The 27,236-nt window shown below is 39.2% G+C and overlaps 2 protein-coding genes and 1 non-coding gene across 5 annotated transcripts; 1 reads left to right on the plus strand and 2 right to left on the minus strand.

Annotated features, from left to right (window-relative positions):
• Positions 1 to 889: 889 nt before the first annotated feature.
• Positions 890 to 16,749, minus strand: MYNN (myoneurin). 3 transcript variants are annotated; one of them, XR_009701286.1, is made up of 9 exons: positions 16,429 to 16,749; positions 15,238 to 15,534; positions 9,668 to 10,458; positions 8,786 to 8,945; positions 6,785 to 6,963; positions 5,811 to 5,894; positions 4,669 to 4,755; positions 2,561 to 2,881; positions 890 to 920 (listed from the first exon to the last, which is right to left on the minus strand). XR_009701286.1 is itself a non-coding variant. In XM_061193452.1 (8 exons), the coding sequence occupies exons 2-8, from the start codon at positions 15,501 to 15,503 to the stop codon at positions 2,619 to 2,621; spliced, it is 1,830 nt and encodes a 609-aa protein (XP_061049435.1). In that variant the 5' UTR covers positions 15,504 to 15,534; positions 16,429 to 16,749; the 3' UTR covers positions 2,421 to 2,618. The 3 variants fall into 3 exon arrangements, 2 of the variants coding, with proteins under 2 accessions (XP_061049435.1, XP_061049436.1); XM_061193452.1 differs by lacking the exon at positions 890 to 920 and having other exon boundaries at positions 2,421 to 2,881; XM_061193453.1 differs by lacking the exons at positions 890 to 920; positions 5,811 to 5,894 and having other exon boundaries at positions 2,421 to 2,881; positions 16,429 to 16,748.
• A 2,560-nt stretch (positions 16,750 to 19,309) lies between these two features.
• Positions 19,310 to 19,382, minus strand: TRNAV-AAC (transfer RNA valine (anticodon AAC)). Its single transcript has one exon. It is a non-coding gene; the product is annotated as a tRNA-Val (tRNA).
• A 1,536-nt stretch (positions 19,383 to 20,918) lies between these two features.
• ACTRT3 (actin related protein T3) lies at positions 20,919 to 25,741 on the plus strand. Its single transcript, XM_061193454.1, has 3 exons — positions 20,919 to 21,162; positions 21,746 to 22,694; positions 25,694 to 25,741. Exons 1-2 carry the CDS (start codon positions 20,963 to 20,965, stop codon positions 22,662 to 22,664), a joined length of 1,119 nt encoding a protein of 372 aa, XP_061049437.1. The 5' UTR covers positions 20,919 to 20,962; the 3' UTR covers positions 22,665 to 22,694; positions 25,694 to 25,741.
• Positions 25,742 to 27,236: the final 1,495 nt, after the last annotated feature.

Consider the following 27,236-nt stretch of genomic DNA (forward strand, 5'->3'; position numbering starts at 1 on the left):
ATTGTCTTTATAAAAGCACATTTCAACTACTCTCATTTGCACAATTGCTGTAGAAATGAAACATACAGAAAAGTGACACACTATTGTTGCAAGAGAACTGACAGAACCTTTTCTTTTGAAAAAAATAAAACAATTTTCTAAGATCTGTCTATCAAAATCATTCTATGAAATTAAACATAAAACAAATACCAGCAAAAAATCATTTACATATAATCTATGGTTTTTTAAAAAGCCTAAAACCTAATGATACAGAAAGAATAATCTAATACAAATACAAAACAAAATTAATTTAGAAAATAATTTCTCAATAAGATGTTCAGCATCCTAAAAAGACTTTCAAAAAACTTAGTAATACTTACATAATTAAGAATAGAACTTTCCCAAAACACTACATTGTAGCAAATATATTTAAAGATGAATTTAACTGATAATTGTGAGTGTTACAATGATAGCAGATACAACTAAAATATATGCATATTATGATAAAGAATAATACAGCATTATGAGAAGAATGACAAGACAAAGATACTCAGTCTTCAAGCTTTCTTTACATGTCATTCTGGAAGAGCGTCAAGCCATGTCAATTTAAAATAAAATTATTTTAGCTAAGAAGCAGATAATGTGATGAAGAAAAGACAATAAATCAACTTTAGTCACTCCAATCCAATAATCCTCAAAATAATAAATTTAAAGGCTAATTTATGTAAAGGCAAATGCTAATTATCATGTTAGAGGAAACTTGGTAACTACTACCCTTACAGAATTATGACATCACTATAGCAGTTTTTAAAAAGAAATTTTGTTCATTAGATGCTTGGATTAATGAAGATGTGAATTAAATATAGCCTCTCGATTTCAGCAGACTTCTTAAAAAGGCTGAGTCTTAATTTTCTTTAATTTCTTCACATTCCAATAAATTCCTATTGAATTTAAGCCAGAATAGATTAGTTGAACATTTTTGTAACTTTATAAATTGTATTTAAACCCAGTATATTAAATTAATACATATGCATAATTAGATTTCTTAGATAAATTAAATACTAAATTTGATGTATGTTATACAAAGGCAATATTTCAAACTCTATTTAATTAAGTCAATCCCACTGGTGGCAATTTATTGTAAAAATGCTGCATGTGCTGTAAAATGGTGATGATCTGTACAGTTTAGAAGAATTTAGTCTTATTAAGTCTTCTACTTGGTTCCTATGACTAGGAACCCCAGAGAAAATACAACTAAAGAAATCAATACCAATGGAAAATACATTAATTTTGTTATAGGTGTAGTTTAAAAGCAGAAAACAAATGATGCACAGCAGAAATAAGAAATAATGTCACCATGGTGTTTGATCAGCAGTATAGGAACTGACTTTGAGGAACTGATAATTTACTGTCCAAAGATTAGGCAGTGAAATAAATCAATATGTGGGAAAAATGGGAGGGGGAAGAGTGGTAGTAAATATCAGAATAAATCTGAATTTTCTAAGTTCATTTGGAAGGAAAAGGACTACTGTGAAACTACAACCACCATGAACTGTTGTGGTTTAATCTATAAAAATTTAAAACTCGAAACTTTCAGAAAACTCAAGTATAAAATATTTAATAAACTGGCTTTCTGATAGCTCAAATGTTCACTTATAATTGAAGTTAATTTCTTAACTATTTATGAATATAATGTATCAAATTCAGAAGACAAGTGTTTTATACTATGCATTAAGTTTCTATTTAGAAAATTCTTTTTAGGATTTTATATTTAAAAAAGTGCATAAGAATATAAGAGAGGCTTATCAAAAATTTTCAAAACTCAGTATATTTTCCTCATCTCCAGTAATCTAGAAACCTATTAAAACAATCTGCATCAAATCTGAAACTGTCTTTAATAAGATAAAAACACCAAATATCTATTTAAAATTCATTTTGAAAATGTAGTCTCAGATAATTCAAATCAAAAGTACTGACCATTGGTTTTATCCAGAATACTGAGTTCTAAATGAACAAAATTTATATATAGTTTTCTAGTTTTTAAGAGAAGCACTTTTTGTTTCATTAGAAAAGTTATTACCTCCAATGGACTATATTAATAGAGAAATAGCACAATTCTTACTCAGTACCTAAATTTTCTTAGGCAGAGATACAAATTTTTTTCCCCCATAGTTTATGTACTGGTCTACGGGGCTTAGTAACAGCACCACTCTTGGGCTGATACTATTATGGATTTTGTTTAAATTTTGAGGGGAAGAAAATAAACACATCCCATAGGTCATAAGTGAATCATAAACTGATAGATTCCACTTCAGTAAATGAAAGGCAATTCTAAAATGAAAATAAATATGGAATTAAGGCAGCTCTAAAAGATAGTAAAACTTATCCACCCCAAATAGTGCTACTGTGGTATAATTCATTCCTTTAAAAGCTGTGTGTATAATGTAGACATAAAAGCCAAATATCAAAATAAGCATTGCACAATTATGATGCAGCATCAGGTGCTTTTACTTCAGTGAATGAAAAATAATGGCCACAACTCAAATGAAGGGTTAATTTAATATGAATATATGCACCTTACCAGAGATGTTTATGTTTACTACCAGAGACGATTTAGCAATTCCATATTCCTCACAAAGTCAGTATAATTGTTGTAAAAAAATCAATTGTGGTTCTGAATACCCATTCACAGTTGACCTCAACAATGTATCTGATGTAGGAGACTGATTATCTGTGACAGGCAGAAGCATGTGGTGGTCCTCAGTCCCAAGTGGAAGAGTTAGTGGTAAAGTCATATCAGAAGGCTTCACATCCAAAGTTTCTGATAAAGGACTTTTTTGTATGGAATCTTGTTCACTCAAGGGATGATCCTCTATACTGGAATCTAGAATTTTATCTGTACCTGAAATGGAAGGGAAAAAAATTCACCATCTTTAAAAACAAAACAAAAACCATGAGGAAGACTCAATCTATTTACCACCCCCAGAACTTGCATTCCAGCCCCACACCTTTAGTCACAGTTTCTTTTTTGCTGATTTGCCCTTCGCATTATCTATACAAATCCATTATGGGCCTCAAGATTAGGTTTAAGCACCATTATAAAAATGGACTTAATTGTGCTGGACCAGGGTAAGCTGTTTCCTATCTACTTTATCACTCATTTGTCAGTTTTTCATATACCACCTTGTGACATCTGTCTATCTTACTGGTATGTAACATTCTACTTAGGTGTGCCTTGAATGCTCAACAGACTATAAATTCCTTCAAAGTAAATGTCTAATTATACTTCTCTACTTCCTTCAAAGTACCTTATAATGCTACACACATAATAAGTACCCAGTTTGTTCACTGAATGTATTAATGAGTAGTTCATATTATTCTGTGAGTTCAAGTTCAGAGGTATGGCACTTTCATTTATTTTCAGAAGTAAGAAATTCTGTGTTACTCAAGGGAGTAATTACCCCACTGACTAAAGATACAGTTTTCCCTTCAAATTTTCCACTAGCTTTACCACGCTCTTCTCACTTCAAAGTGCTGACATGATTTCAATCTCACTAACCTTGTTAGACAAAATTGCATATTTGCTTTTTTAAAGTTATGATTGTTTTTGCCAGACTATTCTTCAGTTCAGCCAGCCAAGAATACAACTTGCGCTCTCGTTGCGATGACTCTCTTCACAATAGTCTCTCTGCCTGGGATGAACATTCCCTTTCCCATCTCCACCCTTTGAACTCTTCTCCACCTTTCAGTTTACCTAGAATTAAGCCTTTCCAATACTCACCTCAGAAGGACTTAATCTCTTCTTCAGTATTCTTGCATCTCTATTATACCCTGTATTTTGTGTTGTAATCAGTTATTTATTTAGATTTCTGGTCTCCCACACCAGATTGTAAGCTCTCTGAGGACTAGGACTATGCCTTGTTCAACTTCATATACCCTGCATAGTTATGTGTACTTTAGAGGTATTTAATAAATGCCTGTTGAATTAATAACTCACTGAAGTTCTCAGACATTACTACCTCAATCCTTATGATGTTTATATTTACTATCAAAGACTTACTATCATCTCTACACAGTGAAGAAGACTAGTGTTTTGTTTCTAATCATGACAGAATGGTAAGCACAGTGAAACTTTCTCAAGGATTCATTTTAAATAACAGACTAAAAATTTTGTAGTCTGGCTTTCCATTTCATGCATCATAACAATTTGGGGATACCCGTTTCCCTATTTTCTCTTATACATTTTTGGACCAGCGTTCATGATGCTCCTTTCTTCGCATAACTACAGTAATCCCCAGTTAACCTAGATTCTAGTATGGGAAAGAGTGATATATAGTTGTTTATGTATTCTCTCATTCTTGCAATTGTTCATATATCAGGTTTTTATTTATTTATTTATTTATTTATTTATTTATTTATTTATTAACATCTTTATTGGAGTTTAATTGCTTTACATTCATATATCAGGTTTTTAAAGGAAGTATTTCAAGCAATGTTTATTACAAGGTCAATATGGAAAGAAATTCAGAGTGAACTCATCTGAACATTATAAAGCTACCTTCCTCATATGTGTGCACCTAGTTTTTAAAAATATATATCTAATTTAAACTGTTACAATGTGTATCTCAACATTTTAAGGAATAGTACAAATATGAGAGCACCAAATTTTTAAAAAACAGAAGCATTTACCAGAATGGACTTTTGTTTTGTGCTTCTTTAAATTTTTAATATCTGTGTAAGAATTTCCACATAATTCGCAGATAAATGGTCTTTCTCCTGAAAAACAAGTTAAAAAATTAAAATCTCAGTATTTCAGAAGCTGCTAAGGCAAAAATATCAATGTTCACGAACACAATGCAAACATTATATTGTTTAAATTTAGTTTCAAATTACCATTTTAATCTCTTGGTTCTAATATAGTGAAATGAAAACTTCTATACACATAGGCACTCCTTTCCTTTATAATACAAAGCGTACCTATTTCAAGGAAAAATCGAGCATTTTCACTAACAGAACCTTCAAACTAAAAAAAACTTACTTTTTAATTTCTATCAGACATTTAGTGAGTGCCAATTATATGCCAGACTCTGGCTAAGAGATGTAGCTGGGGGAAAAATGCGTAATTATGGTTTCTGCTCTCAGGTAGCTTATAAATTAGAAAATCCTTTAAAAATACTCACAGAATAAAAATACTACAAAATTATAATTCTTCTGAAATAAGAACTGTTCATTGCTTTATAATGCAAAGTAAGGAACATGAGGATATAGAAGTTGCCAATAAACTTATTAACTGTTTACTAGGTGCTCACACTATACTAGATAGGAATTACAAGAAATAACTTTTAGAAAGAAAAAGAACAGTACATTTTCAAAGTGGTGTTCTCCTTTGTTTTAAAAATTTTTGTGTATTTCATATTTTCTTCATACTACTTATATACTACCTTTTACAATAACCATGTCAATATTAAAATATATTCCTAAAACGTGCATACTGAACATTAATAAGAAAATCTGATTATTATCTTGGTATTATCTATTCCTTTTCATTTTTTGGTATTATCTGTGTAATTTTATCCAAATCATTTAAAAACCATTGATTATCTGGCACACTTCTTAGAAAATCTACACAATTCTTGACCAAATGTAATCCATAATCCAAACAACTAAAAAACCAAAAATAAACAAATAAAAAGTTGATATTCATACATTAAAATATAGCTACAGTTAGAGTATGATTAGATACCATATAGTCCATAATGGTTTAAAGTCAAGGTTTACATAAAAAGAAATTAGAGAGAACAAAAAATAATACGTTCTCCCTAAACACAGACCTGTATGGGATCGAAAGTGTTTGTTGAGCTCTCCTGAGGAAATAAAACTTTTCCCACAAATACCACATATGTATGGTTTTTCACCTAGATGGAAAATAAAAGATAGCGAAGTGGTGTACTATACCAATATAATATTTATCAATTACAATAATCTAAAGTAAGCTGTTCTAAAATATTATTTAAATTAAAACCTCTTTGTATTGTATTTTAGAGGTATTTTCAGTGTGATCCAACTTAAATGAACATTAGTAATTACTTTACACTGTTCATGTAACCTGATGCTTTTCATATAATAAAACTTTCTCCAAATATCCTTCTAGTAGACTAGAGGTGGGCAAGAAGTCTGATTTTTATATAATTAAAAACATGAAAATTCATCAATCCATATTTCAATTTTTGCTGTCTATAAGATTATTAAAGGGGAATAAAATCATTTAGGAAAGATCTATTAAAAAATTACCCTACAAAAAAATGAAAATTTTTGAACAACAGGTTTTGCTTCAAAATTGATACTTTGGGTTTGAAGTATCTATTTAATTTGCAAATCTTACAATGTCTGTGTAGAAAAAGTCCTAAGAAGTTATTAAATCAACGTTCTACCCAAACTCACCCCAACCCCTTAACTTTACAGTTTTATCCAAGGGAAATGAAGCTTCAAGACCCTAAAGAGTTCTTCTAAGGTCATAAAAAATGTCTTAACTCAAGTTTATATATTGTCAAAATTATCTGATTTTAATGTATATAAGTTACATGATAAAAAAATTTCACCCACTGTGTATTATTCTAGAAAATAAGTCTGCTTTTATAGCTAATATTTATGTGAAAATCAGAAACACAAAAAGCTTCAAAAAGCACAGACACAACAGATATATAACTACAAAGCCTGTAACCTACTTTTTGTAAAGGCTCAATTTCCCTTTTTCTTTCATTTACAACTTTCCTTATTTTAAGCCATCTCTGTGTCAAATCCTTACCGGTATGTTTTCGAGAATGAGTAATAAGAGAACTAGAGACAGCAAATGCCTTCCCACAGGTGTCACACACATAAGGCTTTTCTCCCGTATGCCTTCGAACATGATAGGTCAGTGTGCTGGCTTGGGCAAATCGCTGTCCGCACCTATCACATACATATGGCTTCTCTCCACTATGCTTCCTATTAGTAAATAAATATAAAGATACATGTTGGTAAGTAAAACAATCTAAGGATCACGCCACACAGCAAACATTTTTCATACAATTCTTCATGCAGTATCTTATTTCATTTCATATTAACAGATCAACAGTATGTGTTTAAAATCAACAGTTTTCAATGTATACTGTCAAGAATAAATGTTTTGGTTTTCAAAACATTAGTTCTGATATTAGTTCAAAGTTTTGCCATCAGCCTTATGTGGTAGTCAAGTGTGCCCATAATACTGCAGGCAATTATTTTTGTCTGTCCATTCACTCACTCTTCAAAACTCTTTCCTCAAACCTTCAGCACCTCCTCACCTATCCTCACTCTCAGCTGATGTCCTTGCTTCCTGTTTCACTGAGAAAAATTTAAGCCATCAGAAGTAAATTTCTACCACACAAATCTCCACCTATAGGCATCTGTATCTATAGAGTTTGCTTTTCTTAACTCTAATATGAGAATGACAGTTCTTCTGAATCCAACTACTCCAGTTTATATACTTAAGATACTATCCTCCTTGCCTACTCAATGATCACTCTTGCAGTTTCCTCCATCCTATATCATCTAGTTTCACCACCCCTTTGGATCGTAGCATACAAATATACTGATACATCTCCCATCTTAAAAAAAAAAAAAAGACCCCTGACCTTACTTGCTCCTCTATTTTCTGTTCCCCTTTAGTAAAATCTTGAGTCTCCAATGGTTCTACTTTCATTTCTTCTCTACTAGCCTCTGCTAACACTGCTTTTGTCAAAACCACTGCTAACCTCTCACTTTGCCAAATCCAATAGTCAATTCTCACTCTTAATCTCCCTATCATCAGAATTTGACACAATGATTACTCCCTCTGAAATCATTTCCTCCACCTGGATTCCAAGACAGCCCAATCTTCTGGTTTGCCCCTATATTGGTTGTTCCTTCCTAGTCACTTATAATGACTTGCCTGTCTCCCAGAACTCTTAGTGTGCCTCATGACTCCATCCTTTGATCTCTTTTTTATCCATCTTCATTCTCTTGGTGACCTCATCTAATGTTATGACTTTAAATACTATCTACTCAAACCAGTCCCCTGACTTCCAGACTTAGATAACCAACTATCTAATGCACGTTTCCATTCAGATGTCTAATAGTCATCTCAAATTTAACATGATTAGAACTCTACTCCTAAACTCCTGTACTCCTACATAAACTGCTTTATCCACAAATCTCCACTTCAGTTAATGGTAATTCTATCTTTTCAGATGCTCAGGCTCAAAACTTGAGAATCATTTTTAATTCTACTCTTCGTTTTTTCTTTCATACACCACATCCAATGTGCAGCAAATTCTGTTTGTTGTACCTTTAAAATACGTCCAGAATCTGACTACCACTTATCTCTCTGACCTGAACCATTGTCACTCTCACTTGGGTTTTATCTATAGCTTCCTAACTGGTAACTTTGCTTCCACTCTTGCAATCCTACAATCTTTTGCTTAACATAGCATCCATAGTGATCCTCTTACAATGCAAGCAAGATTACATCACTTACTTCTCATTCTCAAGAGTAAAAGCTTCATAATGACCTACAAAACCTTCACCATCTGGACACCCTAACACCATTCTGATCTTATTTCCCTCCCTCACTTATTCCCCTCCAGGCACCATGGCTCCCTTGCGGTTCCTTCACTGTGCTAAGAATACTGTGTGGTGGTACCACAATTAGAACTCTACTGTCCTGAATTCTCATACAATAGTCTATTTAAGGCTATAGTGAATGACAGACTCAAAGATCAAACATCTGTTTTTTTGTTTTTATTTTTACCTTGCATGAATCTTGAGATTGCTAGAAGTTGCAAATTGTAAATTGCATACATCACATTTATAGGGTTTTTCCTCACCATGATGCATGCGACTATGGAAGACTAGCTGGCATTTCTGAGCAAATCCTTTATCACACAATTCACATTTGTATGGCTTCTCACCTAAAAGTAAATAAAATTTATATTTAGAAGGAAATATTGTTTTAGTTGCTTAAGCCATACAAGCTTTCAAAAGAGTTCATCAACAGTACTAGTTTCAGTATTCAGAAAATATTAACTCTAGAAGTAAAAAAGCAAATCGGATATTTTTCCAGATTGATAACTGAAACCACCAGTAGAGTTAAAAGAAATTAGTGTTTCTTAGTGCATAATAGTGAAAAGTGATCAATGAGAGAAATACATAATGCATCTTAAAAAGCACAAATCTAAGTGTACCAATAAAAGTAAATATAGAGGCTGAGGAAGGAATGTATATATAATTTATGTTCAGAAGTTCGACAAAGAAGCAGGTGGTGAGATGTGTTGGTAAAATCTGAGAATCAGCCTGAGTTGTAATTACTTCTTATCAGTTTTAATATATTGTCTGTTAAATATTTAGCAAGGTAGAACTAAATTTATGCTTATTTTAATTGTGAGGGAAAATGGTTTAAAGAGTTCACACACTGGGACTTCAGAGTATCAGTTACAACAAAACAAATAGCCATTAAATACTTGGTCACAATTACAAAGACATTTTCAAGTCTAACATGCTCAATACTTTTATGAATACAAGTATATACCAAATTTTGGTCACAAACAGTCAACAATGTATATTAATATGTTTATAAAAATATTATTTCAGTCACAATATAAAAACAATTATACTTTCCACGAACCAGTCTTACCTGTATGAGTTCTTACATGCGTTTTCAGCTGGTTACATTGGGTAAATGCCTTTCCACACAAGTGGCAGACATAAGGTTTGACTCCTTTATGTATTCTCATGTGCCTTCGCAAGCTGCTGGCTTCTGAAAACACTTTTCCACACGTGTTACACATTGGTTTGGCCTTGGAATACCTCTGATCCAGCTCTTCCCCGGAGCTCTCCAGCTCGTAAGAGTTCTTGACACTGGCTATATTAGACATAGAGTGTTCTTTCAGAGCACAGTTTGGCTGTGATTTTCCACGTTTCCGTTTCACTGTAACAGTTTGCACAATATCTTGTGCTGGAAAAGTATTTTCCACAACTGATGTCAACTCAAGTTCTGAATTATTTCTTTGTGCAACTTGTTCTATTACAGGTGTGGACAATTTATTTGCATCTAGATATACTTCAACAGATGCATTCTCTAAAATGTCACTGGGATATTGCACTGTTTTATTCTGCCCTGTTTTCTGGGAGTTGAAGGCCTTCTTCTTCTTTTTAGTTTGAGATGACTTCTTTGCTAAAGCCCCTTGTTTAGGATTTGCCTGAACTAAATCTGTAGACCCTTCTGATTTCTCCCGACTGTTATAATCTCGTAGAGTAAGGAGACAAGTCTGTTGATTCAATTCAATGTTTCCGGTAATACTAGATATCTCTGTAGAAGAGGGATTAGCAATAAAAGCAAAATCTTCCATCTTTATTTTACATTTAGTGACCACCTCTTCCACTTTGAGATAGTCAGCAGCCTGATGGATTTCTTTAACATTCCAACTGTAAGGAAACAAGGCTAAATGACAATGTTCTGATCAAAGAAAACACGTTTTGAAACAGAGCTACACAAGTATTTCTGTCTTTTAAAGACCTAATGAAGTAGAATGATACAAAAGGCCTAAGAGAACAAATTTATAAAAAATTTATTCACTCAGAATGTTTAGGCAAAAATCTCCAGTTTTACAGAACTTGAAAAGATGAAAAGTAATGGATTATTCATATGTACAACCATGGAAAAACAAAATATTAAAATTTCTACTTAAGAAAACAGTTGGAACACAAAAGTGGCTGTTAGCAACTTACTGCCTCCTCCCATTTCTCCTGAGGCCTCTTCAGATACCAAGCAACTTTTCTGGACTGGCAACAAGAAGAGTCTAAAGAAATTATTATCTTCCTCTGCTCCCCTGTGAGGGACTTCAACTGCACTTCTCAAACTTTCCTGTGCATGTGAATCACCCAGGGATTTGTTAAATGTAGATTGATTCAGTAGGTCTGCTTTGGGGCCTGAGCATCTGCATTTCTAACATATGCCCTGGTGATGCCAATGCTGATGGTCCATGGATCACATTTGGAAGAACAAGGTTTTAGAATGCACTAAGCTCTCTCTAGCAACCTTCCCAGCTTTTTTGTGTGTGATCCCCAACCCAAATTAGCTGGAGAGTTTGTCATATTAGAGTTATGTAGAAAAAATTAATGTTCAACATTCCAATCAATATTTACTGAGCATTTCACTTTATAAAATGCTTAATCTGCCGACTCAGGAGCCCGCAGTGTGGGGTGGGGTAGGGTGGGCAGCTGCCCATTAGACCAGCAGAGCAGGACTGCAGGGGTGCGGCCCTCCCTCCCATGCCCTTCTGTTCAGATACCCAAGGGGCCCATGTGCACCCCTGGGATCACATGGCCGAACACAGGACCCCAGAGGTTTCCAGAGTCTTTGCCTGCCAGGGAGGCTGGGGCGGCCCTGCCGGCCCATCTCTGAGCAGAGCATCCCCAGATGGGGCAGAGCTGCATATGGCTGGGCTAGACAGGGAGCGGTGGGGCAGTGGGCTCTGGAAGGGGCTGATGGTAGCAGATAGGGTGTTGCCTCCTGCCTGCAGGTGGGGAGCACCCTGACTGAGTGGGTGGCGAAGGGTTGGTCACCAGGCCCAGACCCCCAGCTCCTTTGGTTATAGGCTGACATCAGAGTAGTGGCTCATGGGAAGCGGTTAGCTGGAACGTCTGAGGCCTGGCTCACAGAGTCAGGGAGGAGCTGGGAGAAGGGGACAGTACCGTGAAGGCAGATAAGGGGCAGCAGTCTCAGGTTTCTGCCCCCCACTCCCCTGGTGTTTTCCAAGCCAAAGCCTGCAGCTTACTTTAAAAAATTTTTTAAAAAGAAAAAAAAAACTATTTATAAAAGCAAAAATTTAAAAATCTCCTTATTGTTAAATCTTTTAATATGTATTGTTATATGTACTGAATAAAATGTGAAAAGCAAAAAAAAGAAAAGAAAAAGCAAAAAAAAAAAAAATTTACTGAGCATTTACCATGTGTGGTACTGAGAGCAATATTAAGAAATACCAAATAGTCTCTGCCGTCCAGAAGTTTACAGTGTAGTGAAAGGCTGGCTGTTCAATTACGCTAGCAATGGCTCTGGATTACTAGCTGAATTAATTAGAATAAATCAGCATCTTTGGGTGCTTCAATTTTCTTAGCTGTAAAGTCAGAAAGCTGAGTTGGTATTAACACTAAAAATATGCCCTTTTAATTATCTGATGATGGATACATACATAAACATACACATACATACATACACACACACACACCCTCAAGTAACCTTCCTACTTGTCATTTTCCCCAGATATAATTTAATTCCTCAGAAAAATTAAGTAGATTTATAGGCTAGTTTGGAAACCTAATCACCACTTTTAGTGAACATTTTATTCTCTGGGAAAATCCATGCCAAGTTCCTAAACATACTACAAATAAACTTTTGGAAAATAATGTTTGTAAACTGACTCCCTTAGCTAAGAAAACATTACTTAAAATAGTCTTTTCTTATGGCCTTTGGCTATAATTCTGGAGCAAATAACGAACGATCTTTGTAATCAAGTTAACTCCCTGTTTGCAAAGATATAGCATGAATGCCCCAAACATAAATACAATCTTATTCATCTTCCATACAAAATGCTTTTTGCATGTATACAGCACTGTCACTCTCTAAAAACATTACGTTTCTTAAGCATTTTTATTGATTCTGCTACACAGTCTATTATTAAAATACAATAAATGAGAGTCCCTATTAGAATGAAAACCAAATTTACTCCATCACTTATTATACTTAGGTCTCAAATTATAATTGTGCTTAGTGCTTCATAAAATGAATCACCAACAAGGTGGGATAGCCTTTAAGACCAATACAAACTAGTACTGAGTCACACACTAACTGTTCAGTACTGAAACAGTAATTCATACAAATTATTTATTTCACAGATAGCCTATAATCTGTTACAATTAAGAGAATCAGCATTTGTTTATGTCAATAACTGATCTGCTTTTGTTTATAAGCATGAAGTTAAAGTGCCTGCACACTTGCTTTCACTTTTTGAAGTCACTGAAAGTCATTTAATTACATATTGCCAGGTATATGGCTAACTGCTTTATATGAGTAATTATAATCCCCATTTTACATACAAATGAAGGATCAGAGGCCCAAAGAAGTTAAGTAACTTGCCCAAGATCACAGAGTGTTAGAACTAAGATTTGCCCAAGGTAATCTAGCTCCTGAGTCCACTTAATTCTTTATTATTCTGTTTTCTTAATCACTAAGTTGTACAGACTTTCTATTTTTGGTATATGTCTTCTCTTGCATTTGTGTCTGGGCTCAAACAATTGGCTCCCCAGCTCCCCAGGAAAGATATGTATCAAAAAAGACTGAGCCAGGGACTTCCCTGGCAGTCCAGTGGTTAAGACTTCACCTTCTAATGCAGGGTGTGCGGGTTCAATTCCTGGTCGGGGAGCTAAGATCCCCATGTGCCTCGGGGCCAAAAAACCAAAACATAAAACAGAAGCAATGCTGTAACAAATTCAATAAAGACATTAAAAATGGTCCACATCAAAAAAAAAAAAAAGATTGAGCCAAACATCTGGCTCTTCTTCACATTGGTTTTTTGCATGAAGGCTCAAAGTAAGGCACTCTTCATTGTGTTCCCATCAGTTCAAGATTTTTGGCAAAGTTATTTGAGAAAGGGAAACCACTAAATTGAAGATCAACCAAAATTCACTGGTTTTGTGATTATTTTATATTATGTATTCTAAATTTTTAGATCAGAGGCACTTGTATAGCCAAATATTCAGTAAATTTAAATAACATTATATGACATTTATCTATGACACTGCTTTGTTCCTTTAATCAACGTACACGGAACTGACTCAAAAATTTCATTACATCAAAATTTAAAAGCAATTCCAAAGAGCATGAATGTTTCCTTTTCAATAGGATTAAGGAACATCCTAATTCCAGCTTTTCAAGAAGTATATTTCCACGATAAGCTGCAGTGTAAAGAGTGGGAAGAACTTTGCTTAATGTGTACATGCATATATCTATAGAGATCATCTGGAAAACAATGAAAGAATATTTACCGAAGTGTTAAGAGTGGTTATCAGTGGGTGGCAGAATTTCAGGTGTTTCCTTTTTTGTTTTTTCCCTAATTTTTCTCCAATAAATGTGGAATTAATGGGCTTGTAGAGTAGGATAGAGAAGAGGAAATAAAGGAAGGAAAGTAATGTTCATTGGGAGGTAGTAAATCCTAAATCTTCACAGTAACAACCAATGTAATTATTATCATCTCATTTTTACAAATGGAGAAACTGAGGCCCAGAGAGGCTATATCTTGCTCAGAGACATGGTGACTTGACAGGCAAGATCTAATTCTAAAGCCCATAATCTTTCTATGTCAGATGATGATCTATTCATGTTTACACTTTCATAAAAGACAGAGAAAAGAAGACAGGAGTAAGTTGATTGGTTTCTCTTTCCTTTTATCCCCACCACCTTTTGCCCAACAACGAGTAAACGTATTAGTATTAATCTAATTATACAGTTCATCACGTATGAAAGACACAAAATGCCTGCATTATCAGATTCCTCAGAACCTACTTCTTGTCAGTGCAGTGACAGCATTAAGCATCTCAGAGAAGCATCCTAGCATCTTAGACCAGACTTATGCATTAGCACTGATAGCTCTACCAGGCAACAGGAGTCATGGCCATTAACACGCCAATGAAGATATTTTCCTGAATCAAGATCAGGAAGAGGTCCTGCAGGTTGCTATTTATAGCTGGAAATGGGAGCACTATTAAATGCACACAGAGATTCTTCCTTCTTTCTCCACCTATACCTCCCCACCCCAAACACCTTAAGAGGTAGGGGATAGAGAGTGATAGAGAAGACCAGAGGAACATAAAGAGCAAAAAGCAAGGGGAAATTGGAATTCAATTAAAATTCATCATATTTTGATCTTTAACTTTACATAACTGAAATCACAGGCTTTGTTTCAGTAGATAAATCAAATGTGTCAAAAACCATGCTTTAATCGTATTAACATCTGTACTTTTTGTGCTTATGAAATGTGGTCTGTTTATCTCAAATCAGAGACACTGACTTCTTTATTAAAAACAACACTGTGCACATCAATATTTGAAGACTCAGAGTTCAAGGACTAAATGGAAAAAAACTAATCTGCTTTAGCTCTAAAGACTATTGAGCAGCTTTTGTAAGTAGAAATAAAATGTGTACCTTACCTGTCAAGATTTAAAGTTCCTGTGTATATAAATTCCAACAGTTTCTGAAATCCATCAGCCTTCACCTGACTCTGATCAAGAAAGACATTGTTCTCTGAAGTGCTTCTGTAGATCGCACCAAAATACTCACTAAACGAGGCAAGCACATTCCTATGAGCTTTAAACTGGAATTCCCCAATTACTATGGTGCAGTCACAAAGAAAACCTGCTTCCCGTTGTTTGTTCAGTCTCTCTAAAAGGTGCTCACAGTGGTGCGAATACTGCATTTTGATATCAGAATCGAATTTTACCCTTGTTCTAAAAAACAAAAAGAAATAGTAAATCAGTAACCCTAAATTTTCATCAAACTTTTCACCCAAGCAATTGGTGAGTGAAGAGACACAGAACATGAACTAGAATAAAGTCTGTTCTCATTTTATATCCCCAAAAAATTCTTATCAAACAGATATGGATAAAACTGCCGAAGGGATAAATGCCTTTCTAGCTTTTATTTCAGCTTGGTAAACTAACACAATCCTTTGGACACGTCAATAAATGGCGATGTGCGAAAACATTTTCCACAAAGTGGAAAAAAAAAAAGCACCGCAAAATGTCACGCTTTTGCATCAGTTGAACCTTCAGACTTTCAAGCTCAGTAGGCACACGTATATTACGAAGAAAAAATTAACAAACCACTAAGAAATGATTTCTTGAGACAAAGGGGGAAAGGACACGGTATGAGTTCTTTAAAACTGCTCTCAATCGCTTCTCGGCCTTTTGGCTAAGATCAAATGTAAAACTCTCAAATCACTGAAACCTGTTAGCTTCCTCGGAGCACAGTGGCTTCAAACGCAAGGTGGGCGCCCAGGGGGCGGAGAACGAGCAGGGCCAAGAGTTGTCAAAGGTTAGGTCACTCGTCCCAGGAGGCCACACCCCTCCCTACCCCGCCTCCACTCGAGGTGGCATCGGAGAGTGACTGCGAAAGCCGGTCTCCCCTGGCTTCCGCCTCCCTGCCCTTCGCCGAGCTCCCACTCCCGCGAACTCCCACAGCAGAGGTTGTGGCCAAGGCCAACACCGGGGCTGCCTCGCCCAAGCTTTCCACACTAACACCTTCACTCCGACCTGAGCGCGAACTCCAAGGAGCCTGCCCTCCAATGTCCCAGGGTCTGGAGAGAGCGGAGACAGCAGGCTGAGGGCGAAGACAGAACTCACCTATAGCAATCCAAAGGGGAACACAGTTTCCTCACTCTCTCTCCGCCATCTTGGAAGGACGTCACCGCGCCACGCTCCACCTCTCCCTTCTTCCTCCACGGCGACGTCACATCCGGCTCCGGGCATTCCGTGGCAACCCCCTAGGCTCTAGGACCTCGGAGGGCCGATGCCGGCCTGTGGGGAATAGTCTGGCGTACAGAGACACCGCTACCTAGCATGCCAGGAGCTAGGGAGAAACAGGGAGAGTCTTGGATACGAGATCTAAGGGCTCGCTCACAGCGCCACGCCTGTCTTCCTCATTCTGAGCATTCTGCTTGGAGGACAGTCGGCATCTCGCGCTCGGCCCGCATTCAGGGCCGAGGCTGAACCGCGCTGCACCGCGGGCCTCTTTCCAGGAGCCAAATAGCGCATTGCGTGCTGGGGCTTGTAGTTAGTTGCTCGTCTTCTCCCATCATCCTCCCCTTCCTTGAGGCCCCACGAGTAGGAACAGCTGCTTTGTGTACTCGGGCTCTGGGCCATGGGAATTTTTGAGCTGCAACTGATCACCCCTTTTTAGTTTACGTACCCGAAAGCTCTTGGGAACCCACGAGTCTTGTTTGCATCAGCCAACTGGAGCCCAGTTTCCAGGATACTCTTACGTGGTGATTGAAGTCTGAGCTGTATAAAAGCGGAGCAAAGCAGTAGGGTACACTGGGCATGCGCATGGGGAAAGGTGGGCTTTGTACCGGAAAGGGTTCTTCTGCGTCTGGACTAGAAAATTTTTAATACAATTATTTACATCGTATTCAGATTTTGTACAGTGAGGGAAAGGGGTGCCAGTTATCTGCGTAATATAAAAAGACGCAGAAACGGTAAGATAAGTCGTGCTGATATGTTAGGGTGAATTCTTTCATACTACCCGCGGACAATATAATCTAAGAAAACCAAAACGTCAACATTTTTTCTTGTTAAAAGTTGTAGCACAGGGAGCTCAGCTCGGTGCTCTGTGATGACCTAGATGGGTGGGATTGGGGGGTGGGGTGGGAGGGAGGTCCAAGGGAGGGGGAGAATATATGTATATATCCTGATTCATGTAGCTGATTCACTTCGTTGTACTGCAGAATCTAACAAAACATTGTAAAGCAACTATACTGCAATTAAAAAAAAAAAAGTGTCAGGACCACAGGAAATTTACTCGTGATTTTATATTAAAGGACAGTCTCAACTTGAATTTATTCTTTTCTTCTCTCTTGAGATTTTTTACAACCAGATTCTGTTTGCTCTCTTTGTAAATTCTTTCTTCCCGGTAAGAATCATGTTTGTGAAAAAAACCACAACCGTTAGGTTTATAAGAAAAAAAAATGAGGCTGGTTCTTTCTTGATTTCATCTTTATGAATGTAATTTTTTCCTGATTCCACTTTATTTTTGTCAGAATCCTTTTCAGTAATTTATTAATTCAGAAATATTTGTCTCTACTATGTGTCAAACAGATACTAAGAATATGGAAAAAGCATAAAACATGGTCACTGGCGTTTAGAGAAATCAGCAATCTCGGGGAAAACTAATGGAAAACCAAATGACTTGTAATACAAAGAGTGCTGGGGGCAACAGGGCTTATTTTTTACGCGGTGTTTGATTACTCTTACTAGGCTGTAGATTATATCATTTTTTCAGTATCAGGTTGTGAGTTTTAAAAACTTTTTTTTTTAAGTCTGGAGCACTTCTTCCATGTGCAAGCCGTTAATAAAAAAACATTTGGTGAAAAGTAAAATAACATCCAAGTTGAAAGTTCAAATTCCCAAAGTACTGCAAATTACTATCAGGATTATGTTTTTTAAAAAGCCAACATAACCCAATCCAAAAATGGGCAGAAGACCTAAACAGACATTTCTCCAAAGAAGATATACAGATTGCCAACAAACACATGAAAGGATGCTCAACATCATTAATCATTAGAGAAATGCAAATCAAAACTACAATTAGGTATCACCTCACGCAAGTCAGAATGGCCATCATCAAAAAATCTACAAATGCTGGAGAGGGTATGGAGAAAAGGGAACCCTCTTTCACTGTTGGTGGGAATGTAAATTGATACAGCCACTATAGAGAACAATATGGAGGTTCCTTAAAAAACTAAAAATAGAACTACCATATGACCCAGCAATCCCACTACTGGGTATATACCCTGAGAAAACCATAATTAAAAAAGAGTCATGTACCACAATGTTCATTGCAGCACTACTTCCAATAGCCAGGACATGGAAGCAACCTAAGTGTCCATCAACAGATGAATGGATAAAGAAGATGTGGCACATATATACAATGGAATATTATTCAGCCATAAAAAGAAACAAAATTGAGTTATTTGTAGTGAGGTGGATGGACCTAGAGTCTGTCATACAGAGTGAAGTAAGTCAGAAAGAGAAAAACAAATACCGTATGCTAACACATATATATGGAATCTAAAAAAAAAAAAAAGGTTCTGATGAACCTAGGGGCAGCACAGGAATAAACACGCAGACGTAGAGAATGGACTTGAGGACACGGGGAGGGGGAAGGGTAAGCTGGGACGAAGTGATAGAGTAGCACTGACCTGTACACACTACCAAATGTAAAGTAGATAGCAAGTGGGAAGCAGCTGCATAGCACAGGGAGATCAGCTCAGTGCTTTGTGACCACCTAGAGGGGTGGGATAGGGAGGGTGGGAGGGAGACGCAAGAGGGAGGGGATATAGGGATGTACGTATGCATATAGTTGATTCACTTTGTTATACAGCAGAAACGAACACAACATAGTAAAGCAATTATAGTCCAATAAGGATGTTAAAAAAATAAAAAGCAAACATAAGGAGCATCACAAGACCCTGTTAAGTGGACGTAAGCAGGGGGAAAAGAATTACGCTGTTTCCGCCCGGTTTCGAACCGGGGACCTTTCGCGTGTTAGGCGAACGTGATAACCACTACACTACGGAAACCCGCCTGCTAGAAACGCCTGAGAAAGTCCTTGGTATCACTGTTGTAACGTGCAATTCACAAGCACTTAAAGGTAGGGTTAGCGTAGCTTTTAACAGAAAGAACAATGAAACCCCCCCCAAAAAGGAAAAATAACCGTATGTCCAGTTGAACAGTACTACCATTTCAAAAGTTGGAATTTGCATACACTTTTTTCAAAGCCCCTAGTTAGAAACCGGGCACCCGTTGGTTGCACTTTTTTTGGGTTTACTTTCTTCCACAGAAAAGAAGTGTTATATTAGTTTCTTTTCTTCGCGTTACGCTGTTGAGAGTCCCGGATGAGTTTCGGGGCTTTGGCCGGCTAGGAAGGGCTGGCCGCACGCGAATCCCAGAGTCCCAGCTCTCGCAGCCGGGCGCAGCTCCGCGCAGCCCCAAACTCCCTAGCTGTTACTTAGCTAGCGAGAAAGCGATCCTTTTAGCCTCTGGTGGAGGGACGTGTCGTTAGCTCTTGAATTTCCTCCTCTGCTCTGTACTTGTTTTAGACGGCACTTGTTTTAAAATTTTCTACAGGGTGTGCAAAACTGAAGAGGTTAAAAAAGAAAATCAGACATCAAGAAGCACTTTTTTGGCACGCAACATGCATAAATTTTTCTAAGCCTGAGCTTCATATGACCTAAGGAATATCGTTTTTCCTGCAAAGAGGCAGACACATCCTTATGCCTAAACATCAAGAATTTTTAGGGAATGAGAATGAGCTTCCATATTACACCGGGGGCGTGGGGTGGGTAACCTGATGGGATTGCTTAAAAAATTTAAAAGTGAGATTATACTTTTTTGGTTTTGAGTACGTTTTGCTTAAAAAATTTAAAAGTGAGATTATACTTTTTTGGTTTTGAGTACGTTTTGCTTAGAAAACACGGGGAAAGAAGCACAACAAAGTACTGCCCAGAATATATAGAAATAATAATAAAAGTATTTAAAACCCACTTTAAGTCCTAGCACTTTTTTCCTTTCTCTTTTTAGAAGTTGACGAAATTCTCTTTTTAGAAGTTCAGAAGCATGAACCGTGCCTCCCCTGCTACGACACTTTACCCTGTCAAATCTCTCCACCTTTTTCCAGTTTCGAGGGCGCATTTCAGAGCTTCCCGCAGGCCCTTGGACAGACATCTATTAACCAGGATGTAATGACGTTGGGAAATAAAACTGTTTTTATGGCTCATCGAGGTATTAGAGAAAGCCTCTTGTGAAGGGTTAGATTTGTATCTAGCTTTTTGGGAAGAAAGTCAGGTTTTCCTGATATAGGTATTCCCGGATTCCAAGGGGGTGAAGAGTGGTCCAACCCGGGTGAGACGCAATCGTGGGTGGCACTTTAGAGTGCACCTTGCATCCATTGAGTCCCCGGCCTGGGACTCCCCTCCGCCTCCCGCCCCCCCCCCTCCAGCCCCCGGCTCCCACCAGCCCGGTTCAGGCCCCGCGGGGCCGTGCCGGGGTCTCTATGACGCGGCGTTCCAGGTCGTCGGACCGGCACATCACTTTCCCCGCTCTCCGCGCAGCCCGCAGCCAGGGCAGCCCCAGCGGCCGGGCGACAGGAGGCGGCGGCGGCATGAGCTACTACCAGCTACCGGTGGTGATCGACAACGGCTCAGGAGTGATCAAGGCAGGCCTGGCTGGGTCCCGGGAGCCCCAGTTTGTCTACCCGAACATTATAGGCCGCGCCAAAGGCCAGACCTGGGGGTCAGAGGGCGCGCAGGAAGTGTGCGTGGGAGACCAAGCGCAGCAGCGGAGAAGCTCACTTTCCATCAGGTACCGCCTTCTCCCGGCGGGCAGGACCCGCGTGGAGGCGAAGTAGGGGGAGCCCAGAGGAGGGGCCCAACACTGAGAAAAACGATAAGAAGTGAGGAACAGGAAAGTCTCTGCCAGCTATCATTACTGCAAACGCTCGAGCCGCAAATCTCTGAGGGTACCACATACCTAAAGAGTGAACATTACTTGCTCGCTCTATCTATTCAAATGTATTCAAACGTACAAACACAATTATCGTTCATAAAATACAAGTTCATTTAGGAATGTTAATTCAAGGTACCTTTGTCTTCTGGGCTATTTGTTTTCAACTAACTGATATTAAAACTGTGAAGATTTCCCTATTTTTTTTTTTTTTTAAGCCAAAAAGGGTATTCCAAAGAGGCAGGGAAGATGGAAAGCAACAAAAATTGCAGAGGAAGGTAGCTGGGCTATCTTTTGCTGGCAGTTACCATCTCTGAGAGGCTCTGGCGGACACTGCCCATAAAGGGCTACTGGTAATAAATATAGGGATTAACCCATGTTTGAAGAGAGTAGACACTGGAAAAATTTAAAGCTGCCATTTATCTTATTGCTTTTCCTACAGCTACCCAGTGGAGCGTGGTCTCATTACTTGCTGGGGGGACATGGAGATCATGTGGAAGCATATCTATGATGATAACCTGAAGCTAAAGCCCTGTGATGGCCCAGTCTTGATTACAGAGTCAGCACTGAACCCACTGGCCAACCGGCAACGGGTCACTGAAGAATTTTTTGAGCATCTGGAGGTTCCTGCCTTCTATATGTCCATCCAGGGGGTGCTAGCTCTCTTTGCTGCTGGCTTCACAACTGGCTTTGTGCTGAATTCAGGTGCTGGGGTTACCCAGTGTGTACCCATCTTTGAGGGTTACTGTCTGCCTCATAGTGTCCAGCAGCTAGATCTGGCAGGTCTTGACCTTACCAACTACCTCATGAGGCTGTTGAAGGAGCATGGCATCATGCTGCTTAGTGCTTCAGAGAGAAAGATTGTCACAGACATTAAGGAAAACTATTGTTATGTGGCAATGAACTTTGAAGAGGAAAAGGCCAAGAAAGCTGATTGTATAGAGAAGGTTTACCAACTACCTGATGGGAAGACACTCAAACTCCATGACCAGCTCTTTCATTGTCCAGAGGCCCTCTTCTCTCCAAGTCTCATGCATCTTGAGACCCCTGGCATTGATAAGATGTGCTTCAGCAGCATAATGAAATGTGATACAGATCTGAGGAATTCCTTTTTCTCCAATATTATCCTTGCTGGGGGATCAACCTCTTTCCCTGGTTTAGATAAGCGGCTAGTTAAAGATATAGCAAAGGTGGTGCCTGCCAACACCCCTGTGCAGGTTATTGCTCCCCCAGAAAGGAGAATATCAGTGTGGATGGGAGGCTCTGTTCTTGCATCCCTCTCTGCCTTCCAGGACATGTGGATCACCGCTGCAGAATTTAAAGAAGTCGGACCCAACATAGTACACCAAAGATGCTTCTGAATACAGATAAAATGGTTAGAAGAAAATGTTGTGAGTACATGTGACAGAAAACTTTGGATATTATATGTTTCTGGGAGAACAAAATATTTCAGTTATTGGAAGGTCCATGTCTCTGTTGCATTTCTATAATGGGGGCAAATAATGATGAAGCAGTCAAATAACATATTTATTGAGTAGAACCAAATTAAATGCTAGAGGAGACATTACTCTTTTAATTTTATTTATTTGGCTGTGCCGGGTCTTAGTTGTAGCAGGTGGGCTCCTTAGTTGCAGTATGCATCTGGGATCTAGTTCCCTGACCAGGGATCGAGGCTGGGCCGCCTACATGGGAGCGTGCAGTCTTAACCACTGCACCACCAGAGAAGTCCTGAGAAGATGTTATTCTTTACCTTGGAGATCTTACACTTCCTTTGGAGGGAGAGAGCAATTTGTGGTACAACATGATATGTGCCAAATGAGTGATACAGATTGAAGGTTGTTGAAGTTTATGGAAGGAAGGTGGCTATAAGGGAAGATTTCATAGCAGAGGTATGCCATCATGAATGGGGTGGCATTAGGATGGGTGTGGGAGCATAATAAAAGAGGGCAGATATTCAGAAGAGCATAGTGGAAATGAGTAAGAAGCTAGATATGAGGATGAACAAAGCATATTCAAGGCATATTTAATACACTGGTTTTGTTAAAATGAAGAGCTCATATTGAACAGACTAAGAGCAATGACTAGGAAGGTAAATTAAGGCCAGAGACTGGAAGGCTTTGTTTTAAATGTCCTATAGGCAAAAAGGAACCATTAAAGATTTGAAAACAGGAGACATAAGGAAATTAAGATGAATGTGGTAGTAGTTTGGAGGATAAATTGGACTGGGAAAGGCCCTGGAGATTCAGTGATCAATTAGAAAGTTTTTAGTGTAGATATAAAGTAGTCAAGTCTTATACTCAAGATTATAAGCAATAGGAATTAAAAAGAAGAAACTATGAAAAACTGACAAGTCTTGGTGCCTAATTAGTTATGAAGGGGAAAGAATGGTCTGAAATGACGAAGGGAGCTGAGAGAATGATGGCAGTGTTGACGTAACTCAAAGTATGTAGTATCTGCTCTATGCAAAGCACTGTGCTAAGTGCAGTAAGTGCTAAATCAGGAGTCAGATTGTGTCCTTAAGAAGCCAGCAGTCCAGTGTGAGAGGTGAAATTCATACTTTAACTGCAATAATATAAGGTGGAAAGTGATTTAGTGTTCTAAGAGAAGTATAAAATGGGACTCATAGGAGGGAAAACAACTTGAAGGCTCAGGGAAGGCTTTTGGGGGCTGGGCTTGAAGCTGAAATTTAAACCTAATAGAGTGCCCATCCTTCTGAATTTAGGGGCAGTATATGTGGGTTCAGGTCCAGGCCCTGCCACCTACCAGCTGCATGATTTAAACAAATTGTTTAAACATTTTGAAGATCAATTTCCTCATTGATAAGTGGGGTTGCTAATCCTAATTCCTATCTGTCTCACAGGGTCCTTATGAAATACAAATGAGATAATGTCTCTATGGGAACTTTCAAAACATTATTTTTTGCTTATAGAATTAGACAATTTATAGGTCCAGCTCATGCTACTTCCTCCATAGTCAAAATCGATTATTTGTATCCTTCAGCACATTATATTACTGGTACTTTTATTGACCACTTAATTTATGCAGCCTTATCTTTTGGTTTGCTTGTCTTTCTCCCTTACTAGATATGTTCTTAGAGGACAGGGATTGTGGGCTTTCTCTTTTCATCGCTGTCCCCTTCCCTGATGACTTCTGTGGTGCACTCCCAGTAGATATGCAGATATATAGAATTGACCAGAAGCACACTGATGGCAGAGGGAACATTAGGGCGAAGCCTCCAAGGTGTAAAAATCATGGGCATGTACAAGCAGCAGGAAGTAATTCAGTTTGGCCTGAAGCATTTGTGAAGAGGTGCATTTCATTCTTTGAAATGTGTTTATCATTTTAGTGATTGTAAGCAAAACTACTAGATTGGATAAGGTGTAGAAAATGATTATCTGAGAGCAGTTTGAATAGTCGATGCTGAACTCACTAGAGTCACAAGCACTGTAGAGAGAATTGTTGCAGGAAGGGGGACCCCTTCCAGGGCCCGAGAGTGGGCTCTTGTCTAACACTCGGAAATGAATAGTCCGAGGAGACACACATGCTGACAAAGCAAGAGGCTTTATTGGGAAGGGGCGGCAGGGCGGAGAGCAGCAGGGTAAGGGAACACAGGAGAACTGCTCTGCCACGTGGCTCGCAGTCTCGGGTTTTATGGTAATTGGGTTGATTTCTGGGTTGTCTCTGGCGAATCACTCTGACTCAGGATCCTTCCTGGTGGCACACGGATCACTCAGCCAAGATGGATTCTAGCGAGAAGGATTCTGGGAGGTTGGTACAACACATGGACTGGAGTCTCCTCTCTCCTTTTGACCTTTCCCAAATTCTTCCGGTTGGTGGTAGCTTGTTAGTTCCGCATTCCTTACCAGGACCTCCTGCTTAAGATAGCTCTTGCAAGTGGTTACTATGGTACCTGGCCGGGGCAGGCGGTTTCAGTCAGTGGTTCCCCTAACAGAATGATCCCAACCCCCTCACTTTAGAATTCTTAAAGTGCTTTTTTCCTAAAAGAAGTTTCGGCTACGCTGTTTAGATACATTTGTCTAATTTAAACTTCAACATCCCAGAGAGATGGGCAAGACAAATAGTATTCCCATTTACAAATTAAGAAGTTGAGATGTAAAGAGGTTAAGAGATGTAAATTTAAAGTGATCTCCAAAGTAGCTTGCTAGGTTAGGCAGGCGCACGGTCCTTAACTGTGGTTTCTTAGGCAGTTAACCCAACAACTAGCCTGGAATATTCTGTACAGACTCTAGCCTCTTCATTGGGGTTACAGATGATCCTTTTCAGGTAATTTAGGGAAAGGAAATAAAATGTGAAATTTCCGTTTAGTTATATTTTCCCCTATCTTAAATCATATCAAACCAACCCCTTTAACATTTTACTTTTCTTTCAGATCGCGGTGCCAATAGCGACAACTCCATGAAGTTCACCCAATTGAAGAGTTCAACTTTTAAGATTAGCCAGTTATATGAAAAACAGCATGTACCGGCCAATATAAAAACCTGCTATAATTTATGGTGCATTGTTCTTTTTTAACACAACCACGACACAACATTAAAGCAAAGTCAATGACTGAAAAGCCTTTATTTCCTAATAAAAGGGAGATTCAGTCCTCAATGTTGAGATCGAGAAGGGAGTAGTTATACGTAATAAAACAACCTCTGCTCAAGAAGTTGAAGAGTAGGCTTTCTAAGGAAGGGAACAGGTCAGGATCGCGGAGGCAGCCCAACGAACCAAGCCAAGATTCTGTTCGGGAATCTATTTTGGTAAAGTTCTCTAACAAACGTGATGATCCGAACTGAGAATCACTGTTTTGGCCCTACAATTTTTGTATGAACTCCACTTCTTTAAGATAGTAACGTGCACCTTGCCTGGTCTGTAAGGGATGGAAAACAGCGCTAAGAAGCATTCAAGTTAGTTTTCAAATTACAGGTTAATACGTCCGAAGAAAAGACCCAAATCCTCCCGTAGGGAACGTGTGGGTGGGGCGGCGATTGTCCTCATGGCCGGAAACAGAACTTTTGAAAAAAAATTTTGCGAGACTGGCTCTCGCGAGAGCCGTGGCGGGAGGGTCCCAGCCAATCCGCGCAGGCGGCGGCCGCTCCCTTTATAAGGAGACGCTGGAGGAGGCGCTGTGGGTTGCGGAGGGTGGGCCCGGGAGTGGTGGCTGCCGTCTTTTGTCTAACCCTAACTGAGACTGGCGTAGGCGCTGCGCTTTTGCTCCCCGCGCGCTGTTTTTCTCGCTGACTTTCAGCGGGCGGAAAAGCCTCGGCCTACCGCCATCAACCATCCAGACTGAAGCAAACAAAAAATGTCAGCCGCTGGCTCGCTCACCTCTCCCGGGAACCTGCGTGGCTCGCCCGCCCAGGCCCCGCGCCCCGCCTGAGGCCGCGGTCGGCCCGGGGCTTCTCCGGAGGCGCCCACTGCCGCCGCGAAGAGTTGGGCTCTGTCAGCCGCGGGTCGCTTGGGGGGCCGAGGCGAGGCTCTTACCGCAGGGAAAGGAACGGAGCCGGTCCCCGCGCGCGGTGCGCTTCCCTGAGCCGTGGGACGTGCACCCGGGACTCGGCTCAGACACTTGCAGCCGGAGGAGCTGCGGGGGTGGGGCGCGGGCAGTCTGCTTTCTCCTTGGAAGGAGGGACTCCGTTGGTGCGCGTCCGTCTCCCTCGCCGTCAGTGGTGGGCCTGTGGGCCTCCAAACTTGCAGATTGGACCACAGTGCGTGCAAATCAACTGTCAGAAGGACACGTGGAGGCACCTCCAAAACTGGTCCAAATGAATGGGCAGTTAGCCGAATAGCCAGCTAGCCGTTCCCGTGTAGGGCTTTTTTGTCCTCCCCCTCGTCTGGTTTTGTTGCCCTTTATCACAGTATCACAACGCAGTTCCTGCTCTGCGGATTTTGTCGAGGTTTTTGCCTCTTCCAAAGTAGATCACGATCAG

This window comes from Eubalaena glacialis, chromosome 6 (genome assembly GCF_028564815.1).
Source record: "Eubalaena glacialis isolate mEubGla1 chromosome 6, mEubGla1.1.hap2.+ XY, whole genome shotgun sequence".
NCBI lineage: Eukaryota > Metazoa > Chordata > Mammalia > Artiodactyla > Balaenidae > Eubalaena > Eubalaena glacialis.